This window comes from Piliocolobus tephrosceles, chromosome 13, assembly GCF_002776525.5.
Source record: "Piliocolobus tephrosceles isolate RC106 chromosome 13, ASM277652v3, whole genome shotgun sequence".
In the NCBI taxonomy this organism is placed as follows: Eukaryota; Metazoa; Chordata; class Mammalia; order Primates; family Cercopithecidae; genus Piliocolobus; species Piliocolobus tephrosceles.
Genome location: NC_045446.1, coordinates 67,072,588 through 67,085,526, shown reverse-complemented (window position 1 = coordinate 67,085,526; position 12,939 = coordinate 67,072,588). Strand labels below are relative to the sequence as shown.

The 12,939-nt window shown below is 36.0% G+C and overlaps 1 protein-coding gene across 2 annotated transcripts in view; it reads right to left on the bottom strand.

Annotated features, from left to right (window-relative positions):
* The window catches only part of ACER3 (alkaline ceramidase 3), a 152,392-nt gene that overhangs the window by 84,390 nt on the left and 55,063 nt on the right, over nt 1-12,939 (bottom strand). For both annotated transcript variants that reach the window (XM_023209344.1, XM_023209343.2), the window contains exon 2: nt 7,011-7,121. In XM_023209344.1, the coding sequence (XP_023065112.1) occupies nt 7,011-7,121 (111 nt within the window). The remainder of the gene's footprint in view (nt 1-7,010; nt 7,122-12,939) is intronic.

Genomic DNA, 12,939 nt, shown 5'->3' with positions numbered 1-12,939 from the left:
TTTCTACATCTTCATAGTACTTATGATGTACATATACCAGTTTATTCAACCAATTTTTGTAAGTTTGTTCACATTATTTTATAATTACAAATAATACTGCAGTAACCTTGTGTACATTTAATTTTGAACTGTTGATGGCATATCTTCAAAGAAAATTCTTAAAAGTGTGATTGTTGGGTCAAAGGATAAATGCATATATAGTTGTTACATATTGCCAAATTCAGCTTCAAAAACTTTTGTGTTCTCATCAGCAATGCATGAAGAATGCCTATGTCTCCTACAGCCTTGCCAAAATAGTGTGTTGTCAAGAGTCTGACATTTTGCCCATCTAATAAATGAGAAATAATGTATCAGTGTAGTTTTCATTTGCATTTCTCTTATTAAGTTGAATATTTTTTCTTATACTTGTGAGCTATTTTTTATATCTTTCTTGGAGAATTTTCTGTCCTTACCACTTTTTCCTATTGAATTTTTCATCCTTTTATAATTCAATGCTTAAAATTATTGGCCGGGCACGGTAGCTCACGCCTGTAATACCAACATTTTGGGAAGCTGAGGTGGGCAGATCACTTGAGGTCAGGAGTTCAAGACCAGCTTGGCCAACATGGTAGAGAAACCCCATCTCTACTAAAAATACAAAAATTAGCTGGGCATACTGGAGCACTCTGTAATCCCAGCTACTCGGGAGGCTGAGGCAGGAGAACTGCTTGAACCCAGGAGGGAGAGGGTACGGTGAGCAAAGATTGTCCCACTGCACTACAGCCTGGGCGACAGAGCGAGACTGTGTCTAAAAAAAAAAAAGAAAAGAAAAGAAAAATTGTACTGGGGATATTAAACCTTTTCTTGTGATGTGTATTGCAAATAATTTTACCATGTGGCCTTTTGCTTTTGAGTTTGCTTATGCTATTTTTTGTCATACAAAAGTGGCTTTATTTTTCAATACAATGTAAATGTTATATAACAAAAGTTTTTTTTTATTTTTACATAATTTGCAACCTTTTCCTTTCTTATACCTGGATTTTGAATCACAGAAAGTCTTTCCCCAAAGATTCTTCCCCATGTAAGAATGCACATACGTTTTCTCCTAGTAGTTGTAAGACTTTTATTTTTACTTTTAGGCTTCTTATCAATTTAGAATTTATTCTTATGTATAAGGCACACATCCAATTCTTTTCTTCAGCATCATTTATTAAAACACATTATATTTGCCCCAGTGACTAGAGATGCCATCTTTATTAATACTAAACCCCAATATAGGTTTGGGTCTATTTCTGCACTTTTTAAAAACTCCACTGTATGGTCTACTGGAATATCAGTGCTATACTATTCTAATTGTGCAGGTTTTACAGTTTGTTTTCATATCTGATAGGGCTAGTAGCCCCCTAGGGCTCTCCTAGTTTTTAGGGATTTCCTAGATATCCTTGCATGTTTATTTTTTCATATAGACTTTACTATCAACTTGTCTAATTCAAGGGGGAAAAAAAGCTTATTGGTATTTTTATTAGAGTCATTTATGTTATTTTTTTCTTGGTACCACTGGTTTCTGTCCTATTTTGTTAATTTCTGCTTTTATCTTGATAACTTCCTCCTTTTAAGGTTCATTTGGTTTACTTTGTTGTCTTGTTTAATTACCTTTTGAGTTGAAGTTTTAATTAAATTTTCTTCTTTCAAATTTTCTCTTTTATTTTCATTAAGTGTTTAAGTCTATGAAGTATCCTTGATGGCTGTTCGAAACAAATCCCCATAGATTCTGATATGCAGAGTTTTCATTGCAAATATATTTCAGAAATTCCATCATTCAGTTTCCATTTTCCCTTTTAACCAACAATTAATAGAAGAGTCTATAATTTCAAATAGAAGCCTTTTTCTAGTTTGATTTAGTTGTTGATTTCTAGTGTAGATGCACTGTGATCAGAGAATGTTGTTTTAATATTTCGACTTCATGGACATTACTGTTTTCTTTGGGGTTTTTTTGGAATTTTTAAAATTTTATTTTTTAATTGACAAATAATTGTACATATTCATGGAGTACATAGTGATGTTTTGATACGTACAATGTATAGTGATCAGATTAGGGTAATTACTCTATCTATCATGTTTTCTTTGTTTTTATGAACATTCTATGCGCACTCGAGAAGGGGGTGTAGTCTCTATTTTTTTTTTTTTTTTTTTGAGAGGGAGTCTCGCTCTGTGGCCCAGGCTGGAGTGCAGTGGCCGGATCTCAGCTCACTGCAAGCTCCGCCTCCCGGGTTTACGCCATTCTCCTGCCTCAGCCTCCCAAGTAGCTGGGACTACAGGCACCAGCCACCTCGCCCGGCTAGGTTTTTGTATTTTTTTAGTAGAGACGGGGTTTCACCGTGTTAGCCAGGATGGTCTCGAACTCCTGACCTCGTGATCTGCCCGTCTCGGCCTCCCAAAGTGCTGGGATTACAGGCTTGAGCCACCGCGCCCGGCCTGTAGTCTCTATTATCAGGATGGAACATTCAGCATAAATCTTTAAGATCTGCCTTATTAGTTGTGTTGCTTAGGTCTTTTAATATTGTTTTTTGGTTTTTTTGGTCACTTGACTTCTCTTGTACCAAGTGTGACATAAAATCTTATATTATTTATATGTTTTTATTTCTTTTTGTACCCCCCCCCCCCACAATTTCTGCCATATAAAAGTGGTGGCTATATTATTTGTTACAGAGACATTAATAACAGAGGCATTAATAATGCTTTTTGAAAGGAATTCTACTTTATATGATGTCAAACTTTTCTGAATCACTTTGTTTTAGGTGTATCTTTTGCATATAGCATAAACTTGGGTCTTGCTTTTGCTTTGTGAGCCAATTTGAAAATCTTTTTTTTTTTTTGAGACAGGGTCTCACTCTGTCACCCAGGCAGGAATGCAGTGGTGAAATCTTGGCTTACTGCAGCCATGACCTCCTAGGCTCAAGCAATCCTCTCACCTCAGCCTCCTGAGTAGCTGGGACTTACAGGCATGTGCCACCATGCCTGACTAATTTTCTGTAGAGACAAGGGCTCACTATGTTGCCCAGGCTTGATGAAATATATCTCTTTTTTTAATAGTTAAGTTAAACAACTCTATCATGTTGTTTTATTATAATTATCACGTTTTATTTTATATTTACCATCTTTCCCTAAGCAACGTGTCTTTTTGTCACTTTTTTTTTTTTTTCTTTCTTTTCTTTTCTTTTTTTTTTTTTAAAGAGACAGCGTCTCACTATGATGTCCAGGCTGGTCTTGAATGCCTGGGCTCACTCAATCCACCTGCTTTGCCCTCCCAAAGTCCTGAGATTATAGGCATGAGATAGTGTGCCTGGACCTTTTTCTCTCTTTAAGATAAATTCTTTTGATATTTAGGAAAGGGGTATGATACAGTTTGGCTGTGTCCCCACCCAAATCTCATCTTGAATTGTAACTTGCACAATTCCCATGTATCATGGGAGGAACCTGGTGGGAGGTGATTGAATTATGGGGGTGAGTCTTTCCCATGCTTTTCTCATGATAGTGAATAAGTCTCACAAGAGCTGATGGTTTTAGAAAATGGGAGTTTCCCTGCATAAGCTCTCTCTTTACCTGCCACCATCCATGTAAGAAGTGACTTGCTCCACCTTGCTTTCTGCCCTGACTGTAAGGTCATGATTCCCCAGCCATGTGGAACTGTAAGTCCAGTAAACCTGTTTTTCTTCCTAGTCTTGGGTATGTCTTTATCAGCAGCATGAAAACAAACTAATACAGGATGTTTTGTTGTTGTTTTAGGAATTATTTTTGCATTAAGCCTTTTTCAGTATTCTTATGACTGGATGGACATTCTAGTACAGTGTGGCTGGTAGAACTTTCTGCAATAATGAAGATGTTCTATATCTGCACTGCCTAATATAGTAGTCACAAGCCATATGTGGTTATTGAGCACTTGAAATGTGGCTAGAGTGACAAAGGAACTGAATTTTACATTTTATTTAACTGTAATTAATTTAAATTGCAACATGTGACTAGCAGCTACTAAATTGAACAGTGCAGTAACAGTGGATTCATCAGGAAGGAGTCATGTGTACAGTATTCACGAGTATTTGCAGGTTTAAAACTGTTTTTCTATAACTAGAGCACCTGGAGAACAACCTGGTTGGAATATAAAATCCTTGGCTTATACTTCCTCTTCACTTTTTAGAAAATGCTAAAATCCACTGGTATTTTCTTTGTATATTACTGATAAGGTCTGATGCCAGTTTAATTTTTGGTCCTTTGTAAGTAATCAAGGCTTATTTTCAAGAGCTTTGAGAATAAGTTCATTTTTACAATCCAATAGTTTTACTAGGCTCTATCTCAAAACTGATCATTCTAAGTCAGTTTACCAGGCAATATTGTACCTTTCAACATACATATTAAAGTCTTTTTTCATTTCCAGAAAGTTGTCTTGAAGATAATTTTAAATATAATTATGTTTCATTGGTTCCCCTCCAAGTTACCTAGGGACTCCAATTATATGCATATTGGATCTTTTTTGCCTGTCTTCCATTTCAATCATTTTCTCTCTGACCTTTTTTATTTCTTTATCTCCTTTTGATTTTCTTGCTTGTTTCTCTGACTTTCTACAACAGTCCTTATTAAATATTCAGTAGACTCTACTTTCCCTCAAGCACACTGTAATTTAGTCTTAATTTCTTTATTAAGTTCAATGAATTCTAATTTTGTTTCGTCTTTTTTGAGGGGAGTAATGGAGCGATTTCTGTTATTAGTTTTTAAATTTTTGATTCATTTTGTTGTTTGAGGCTATTTAATTCAGTTAGGAGTATTGTATTACATCTTCCTTCTGTTTCATAGTTTGTTGTGGGGAAGAAATTCTATCAGCCAAATGGTTTTGATTCTCATTTTCTGTTTTCTTTTTACCCTAATTTTGTATGGAAATAGGCTGCATTTTGGGGGGTCTATTTTATAGAGAGAGTAAAGATTTTAAGTGGCTTATAAGATTCCTAATTCAAGACTGGCCACTTCGGTCAGAATAGTGAGGTTTCATATATATATATATATGAAACATGTAATATTTGGGGGAGCAGTGAAGGGAGAAGAGGTTGATGTGTTTTGTAACTCTTTGTTTTCAGTAGGATCTTAATTCCCCCCAACTTTCTTCTTTCCTTTCACTAACACATCTCCAAAGGGCACCTCCCCCTTTCTACTTATCTCTTTCCCAGAAGTGATGCCTTTCCAAAACTGCCACCTTAGGTCTGACACACTTTCAAGTCTTTTACCTTTAGACAGTACTGTGACCTACCAGATCTTAGACTGCTTTCATAGATTCTGCCTTTATTGTGGAGTTTTATCTTTCTATTGCCAATTTTGTCAGAATTAGGCCCTTGAGTCCTCTCTTCTCTTTTCCATATAGTTTTTCAAACATCTCCAAGTCTGAAACACTGAAAACAGTTCTGTTGGAATTTGGTGTTTATTTCTTATCTTAAAATAAATTGAAGTTCATAATATTCTTTCTCCTAGTAAGGCTGAAAGTGTGGGCTGCATGTAGTTTCATTTGTTTTCCTTATTAATCTGTATGTTTTTCTGGGAGAATAAGTGGACAAACTCTAACTTAGGAGGCCACCATTATCCTAGGGCAATTGGAAGTCCCTCGGGTCTTTTTATTCTTATTGTTGTTACAGAGTGTGATTTGTCCATGTTTTATGAACATTATGAAAACACCCCAGAAAAAAAGCAAAGGGATAAGTTTGTAGACAAGTCTTCCTTTTGAGGATAAATCAAGTAACTTTCTTAAAATGCATATGAGCAACAGATTCTGAAATTAAAGTCTCTCATATCTAATAAATAATCTAAGGTAGAATCTGACATGATTCACTATAGCTTACAGTTTTGGGATAATTAGAAGTCCTTTCTGTCAATGTGGAAATACTCACTATGAGCTAAAAAAAAAAAAAAAAAGAAAGAGCCTTTAGCGAGTTATAAGAAAGAAATAGGGCCAGGCACAGTGGCACACACACCTATAATCCCAGCACTCTGGGAGGCCAGGGCAGGAGGGTTGCTTGATCTTAGGAGTTTGAGATTAGCCTGGGCAACATGGCAAAATCCTGTCTCTACACAAAAATACAAAAATTAGCCAGGCATGGTGACATACACCTGTGGTCCCAGCTACTTAGGAGGCTGAGGTAGGATAATCGCTTATACCTGGGAGGTTGAGGCTGCAGTGAGCCGAGATTGTACCACCGCACACACACACACACACACACACACAAAACAGAAAAGAAAATTAAAAAACGAAACTACTAGAAAGAATCCATCTTATTTGGCATTTTTTATTTATTATGATGATGCAAGATCATGACAGAAGACAGAAGTGATTTCACTACGTTATGCCCTGGTATAGGTGATTTACCCATCCACCCAGTACTTATTGAGGAACACTAAACTGCCAGACAATAGGGACACAGAGATGATTAAGACACAGTCCACCACCTCACAGACAAGTAGAATATATGTAAGTCACAAAAGGTTGGATGGTATCCTTTCCAAAAAGTTGAAAACTATGCAAAACCATACTGTGTATACTTTTAAGGATATATACATACATAGTATGAACATGAAAACATGAGAAAATGATAAGCATCAAATTCAAGATTGAGGTTCGCTCTTAGGGGATGGGCTGGGAGGCTGAGGGGCATATAATTAGGGAGGAATACAAAGGACTTTCAATTTTATCTGTAGTAATTTCCTTAAAAAAGAAAAAGGTCTGAAACAAATATTATAAATTGTTAGGACCTGACAAAACTGGGTAGTAAGATATGTGGGTATATTTGTTATATTATCTCTATTCTTTTTTGTATGCTTAAAATATTTTGTAATTTCTAAAACATTTTAATCAAAATGCAGTTCAACCACTGGCAAAGTTTCTGGAGTTTTAACTAAGAAGTTTCAGAATATATTCAAGTTATGTAACACAAAATTGAAAACTGCTTTTAGAAATGAATGAGCAAACTGGCCCATTTGAATAGTGTTATACTTACCTGTGAGTGCTAAATAAGAAGCAATGTACCGTTTTTCCAGACCGTCTCTAACACTCTGAATTGTACCGAACATTGGAGGTATAATCATGATCAGGTTACTCACTGTATTCCCTTTAAGAGAAAAACACAAGAAGACATTTAGGTTAATCAATAACACTTTAAATAAAGATACATTCATGTAGCCTTTAACAACAATTAAACAAGTAACTTCACAGAAAGACATTGGGAAGATATTTTCAAGTTGCTGAAAAAAAAATTCTGTACTCACCAAAAATTTCTCACAATAATCCAAATAAAATAAAGATACTTTCAGACAAATGAAACTAAAAATTCTGCACCAGCAAACCCACTAAAGGAAATTCTAATTTCTAAAGGCAAGCAAGGAAAGGATCTCAGGAAGAACCTCAGAGATACAGCAAAAAATGAGTTGGGGAAGGCAGCCTATACCGACACACTGAAATTGTGGTCCATGGGTGCAGTATGACAAGATGAGTACAGGGTTGGCTTAATTTTGTTACTTGGAATGAAAAAGCAACAAATTGCAGTTTACATTTTGTATGTCTCTTTAACATTTCATTTTTCTAGTAATGTTTCAATTTCTAGTTTCTGTTTCTAGCAAAACATAGAAGGCTTAATTAATGGATCTTAATTTGATCTTTGCTCCTGTCTTCACAAAAACAAAGTGCAAACATGAATAGCAAAGGAATAGTAAAAACCCCAGTAGAAGATATAAGTAGATAAAATGGAGAAAGAAATGACTAAACAATATTTTATGAATTTGATTATGGGAAGAATAAAGTGGCACAATATTTTCCAAATTTCAAAAGAATGATTTTCAGCAGAGGTGCTAATGTCAAGACAAATAATCAATTAACTGAGAGGGTAGAAGAAAACATTTTCAGTCAAGGATTAAAAAAATACACTTACAACATATCTTTTCTCTGGAATCAACCGGAAAATGTAGTGAGTGCAAACAAGGAAACTGACCATGAGAAAGGATGACACTAGAGCTAAGAAACATGAGATGCAAAACAGACTGCACATATTTAAAGTGTACAAATTAAAATTTGACATTGGCTTATACCTGTGAAACCATCACAAACAAGATAGTAACATATCCTTCACCTCCAAGTTTTATTTAAGCCCTCCTTCTGTATTGAACTGTTCTACCATTTCTCCCCCAGCAACCACTGATCTGCTTTCTGTCACTGTAGATTAGTTTGCATTTTCTAGCCTTTCATATGATCTGTTTTAGTCCTTGTCTGCTAATTCTAACATCTGTTCTGGGTTGGTTCCAATTGATTATTTTCCTCATGGATTGTGTTTCTTGCTTTTTTTGTATGCCTGGTAATCTTTGATTGAATACCAGACAGCATGCTTTTTTAAACTTTGTTAGGTGCTGAATAATTTTTGTATTACTATAAATAGTCTTGAGTTTTGTTCTGGATTTCAGTAAAGCTACTTGGAAACAGTTTGATCCTTTTGGATTTTGTTTTTGTGATTTGTTAGGTGCGTCTGGAACAGGGTTCAGTCTAGTACTAGCTATTCCGTATTACCGAAGCCAGGCCTTCTTTATTCCTTTATCCAATGCCCAGTGAGATGCAAATTTTACTATTTCGGCTTGTGGAAATAGGTACTGTTTCTGGCCATGTGTGTACTGGCTATGTGTGAACACCTGGTACTGTTCCCTCTAACATTTTCACCATGATTCCTTCCTGGCTTCGACTAGTCTGCTCATATACATCTGCTAATCAGTCTTCTGCTGAATGGTTAGGGGGCCCTTTATAGATTTCCCGAGTTCTTTGTCTCTGAAGTTGTCTCTCATATACTGTCTCCTGTGAAATTAGTCACCTTGGTCTTCCTGAACTCCCTGCTTTGTTTCCTCATCAGGGAGCCTGCCAAGTTGTTTCATATATTTTATCTCCCCTCCCCTTCCCTCTTCTCCTGTCTTCTGCTTATTTCAGGTAAGAGGATAAATCTGGTTCCTGTTTCTTCATCTTGTGTGGAAACAGAAGTCTGACAATAACTTTGTTAACATTTATTTTATTTATTTATTTATTTATTTAGAGATGGGTCTCACTGTGTTGGGAGAGGTAAACGGAAACTCAAATATCAAAAATATGAAAAAGAAAGTTCAGGGAAAAGCACAATGTGCAAAAGGGTATAATTTAAGAGAATTGTGAATGAAGATACGGTAGGAAGGTGTTTTCTCATATGACAGTAGGTGGAGCCAGTGTGCTACACAAGCTAAACGGTTTTCCAACATTTGGCTGAATGCATAAAGCCCTGAGGTGACTGGATAAACAATTGAGAGCTCAGTTGTATTTACAACTGTAAAGCCATCACCCACAGCTAAAGATAAAAAAATGGAAGCATTAAAATCTAGTGAAGCTGAAAAAGTGATCTATATTGCTTCATTGCCACTGTGAAAAGCTCTCCTTGCACTGTCAGCAAATTAGCTAGATGAAGGCTATAACTGGTTTGAGCCCGAAAGCAACCCAGCACTTTTCCCCAATGCAAGTTCATTTTGCCAAATATTTCACTGATTATGCAGATGTTCAAATAATGTTAAACATTCCCAGAGCTTCAGAGACTTCAGAGCTGGAAGTAGATAGGGAGATCATCTAAATTCATCTCCACAATTTAGAGTAGGCATCATTGTGTTCCTATCTACTACCACCTTCTAGCTGTGTGAACTTAGGCAACTTATTTATGCTTAAGCCTTAGTTTCCTAACCAGCAAAATGGGTAAGAACAATTATATTTAAATTAAATAATTGAATATGATAAAAACAATAAATATGACCAAATAACACATACAAAGATTATTTGATATGAGAAAGATCCATAGAATATTATATAGGAACTTCCACAATCTTGCTGTTAAGAATTAGTATCTATATATTGAACCTGCACACGTACTCTTGAATTTAAAATAAAAGTTGAAAAAAAAACCCCACATAACTACTTATGATATAAATAAAAAGTACAAACCAAACAAAAATAGGTGCAACCTGGGAATCATGTTGGTACTTGCACCAGCTCAAGAACACTTATCACAAGGGAGAAGGTTTGCCTTCTAATCCAGGCCAGTAACAAGGAAAGTTATAGGGTACTCTGGTTCACGCTAAGCTTAAAGAAAAAAATAATAATAATAACCATCATACAAATGTATATTACAGTACAAGGGACTCCTTCCAGTAGCTTTAAATTAAGATAGATATCAGAAGGAAAAAAAACAACAACAACAGGAAACCAAGAGTGTCTTACTTTAAAAAATGATAAACACGAATGTAATTCAATCTGACAAATATTTATTAAGTATTTTCTACAGGAAAGGCGCTAAGTTGGGAGCTAGAAGAAAAATTAACAAGAAGAAAAATAACAAAGTGAATAACTTTGGTACCTATCCTGAAAAAGTATGTATAAATGTAGCAGGAAAGACAGACAGGTAAACAACTAGCAAAAGAGAGTGATAGGAACAAAGAGTGCCAAAAAAAACAATATACTTAGCGGGAGGGGCAGAATCCAAGATGGGCTTCAGTAAGAAGATAACACTTAAGCTATGCTTTGAAAGATAAAAAGATACACAGGAATGCAGAATTTTTATTACTACAAGAGTCACTCTATTTTCTTTTCTTTTTTTTTTTTTTGAGACAGGGTCTCACTCTGTCGCACAGAGTGAATTCAGTGGCACAATCATGACTCACTGCAGCCTCGACCTCCTGGGCTCAAGTGATCCTCCCACCTCAGCCTCCTGTGTAGCTGCAACTACAGGCACATGCCACCACTCCTGGCTAATTAAAATTTTTTTCTGTAGAGACAAGGTCTCATTATGTTGCTCATGCTGGTCTTGAACTACTGGACTCAAGCAATCCTCCCACCTTGGCCTCCCAAAGTGCTCAGATTACAGGCATGAGCCACTGTGCCTGGTCAATTACATATATCTTGGTTTTTTTGTACTGGCGAGGTCTTCTTATGTTGCTCAGGCTGGTCTTGAACTCCTAAGCTGAAATGATCCTCCCACCTCGGCCCCCCAAAGTGCTGGGATTACAGGCATGAGCCACTGTGGCTGCCCTAAGTCATTCTATTTTCTTTGGGATATATATAATAGTTTCAAAAAATATTTAATTTATGAAAATTAGTTTTTTCACATTATTTTAAAAAATAAACATTACACACTCACTTTATTGCATGTAAGTTATTATTAAAAATATTTTTAAACCATCAATATTACCCAGAAATATTTCCTGGGTAAGAGGGAAATTGTGCAGATGGCTTCTGGAAGATCTCCATCCAGTCTAAGTAGGTTTATGGTGAAACATTTCATCTAGAAGTCTGGGCCTTTTGTCTTCAGTTTGCTGGAACCCACATTCACTGAGCAGAGCTTGTACTGATCACTGGGATGCAGTAAAAATGGAAATGTTCATGTTAAATTCAAGAGGAAAGTACACTGTAAGTTTGGAAGAAAGGCCAAGTACACAGTGTTAAAGAGTTAAGAGAAGAACTTGGGAGCTCCATATCAGATATGGCTTAGGTAAACTCTGGCCTAACAAGATGGAGGTTACAGGGGAGGGGAAGACTCAGCACAAACAGCATTTACAGGTCTAGAATGCTGCTTTGGAGAAGGATCAAAGATGAGCACAGCAAGAAAGATTTAAAACAGATAAGCATGATGAAGTCATGAGCCAGAGAAGAACAAGGGAAGTAACAGGGTCTTGAAATCCCAGGAGAAATATTTGGTGAAATGAACATTTTTTATTTATCCAAAGGTCAAAAAGGGAAAGTTTCCAAACTATGTTCAGGAATGAAGAGGCATTATTGAAATGACATAATCTGGAAATGGTTATTTTGATAATCCCTTCTTCCTCTCTACTTTTACTGAAACTTCTTTAAGGGCCCAACTCAAATCCTACCTACATTTGGTGAATTTTTGTTAATCATCCTACTCAAAATGACCACTCTTGTTACACCACCTACCGTTTTAACCTCTCACCTGGCACTTAGCACAGATTGCCTTGCGTATATAGATCTCTTCACTAAATCTGATCAACTGATATTTATGACTTATCTCCTCAGTAACATTTCTTGAGGGCAGTGGCCTTATGTTCATTCAATAGCAAATACCCACTAATCATCTACTACAAAAGGCTCTATAAAAGAATACAAAAGAAAAACAGACTGCCCTCATGCAAATTAAACTAGTTCCAAATTTTCAAAAGAGTACAGATATTTAAAACCTAATAGACATTATTTCAGATGTGGTTCAGTTATGACATAATAGTTATTCTTTTCCCCAAAATTAATTTAACAGATTCATCCTTCACCCCAAACTAATTTCAGTATAGTTTTTCATTCACTCTTCATTTACTTAGAATTAAAATGCATCAGTCAAAAATCATGAATGTATAAGACTTTGAAATGCATTTTAAATTTAGACTAAACCTTAATTATTAAAAATGCAGATGATTTATTGCTGTTAAAATCTCACAAAAGATACCTTCTATATTTGATATGGTTAGGTTTTCTGTCCTCACCCAAATCTCATCTTGAATTGCAATCCTCAGGTGTTGAGGAAACTGGTGGGAGGCAATTGGATTATGTGGGTGGTTTCTCCCATGCTGTTCTTGTGACAGTGAGTGAATTCTCACAAGATCTGATGGTTTTATAAATGGTAGTTTTTCCTGCGCTTGCACACACACTCCTGCTGCCATGCGAAAAAGTCCAAGTTTGCTTCCCCTTCACCTTCTTCAATGACTGTAAGTTTCCTGAGGTCTCTCCAGCCACGTGGAACTGTGAGTCAATGAAACCTCTTTTCTTTATAAATTACCCAGTCTCAGGTATTTCTTTATAGAAGTGTGAAAATGGACTAATACTGTGACAGGTAGTTAGGCATGAGTGGGGCAGAGGAGGGCTCTCCCCCTAATCAC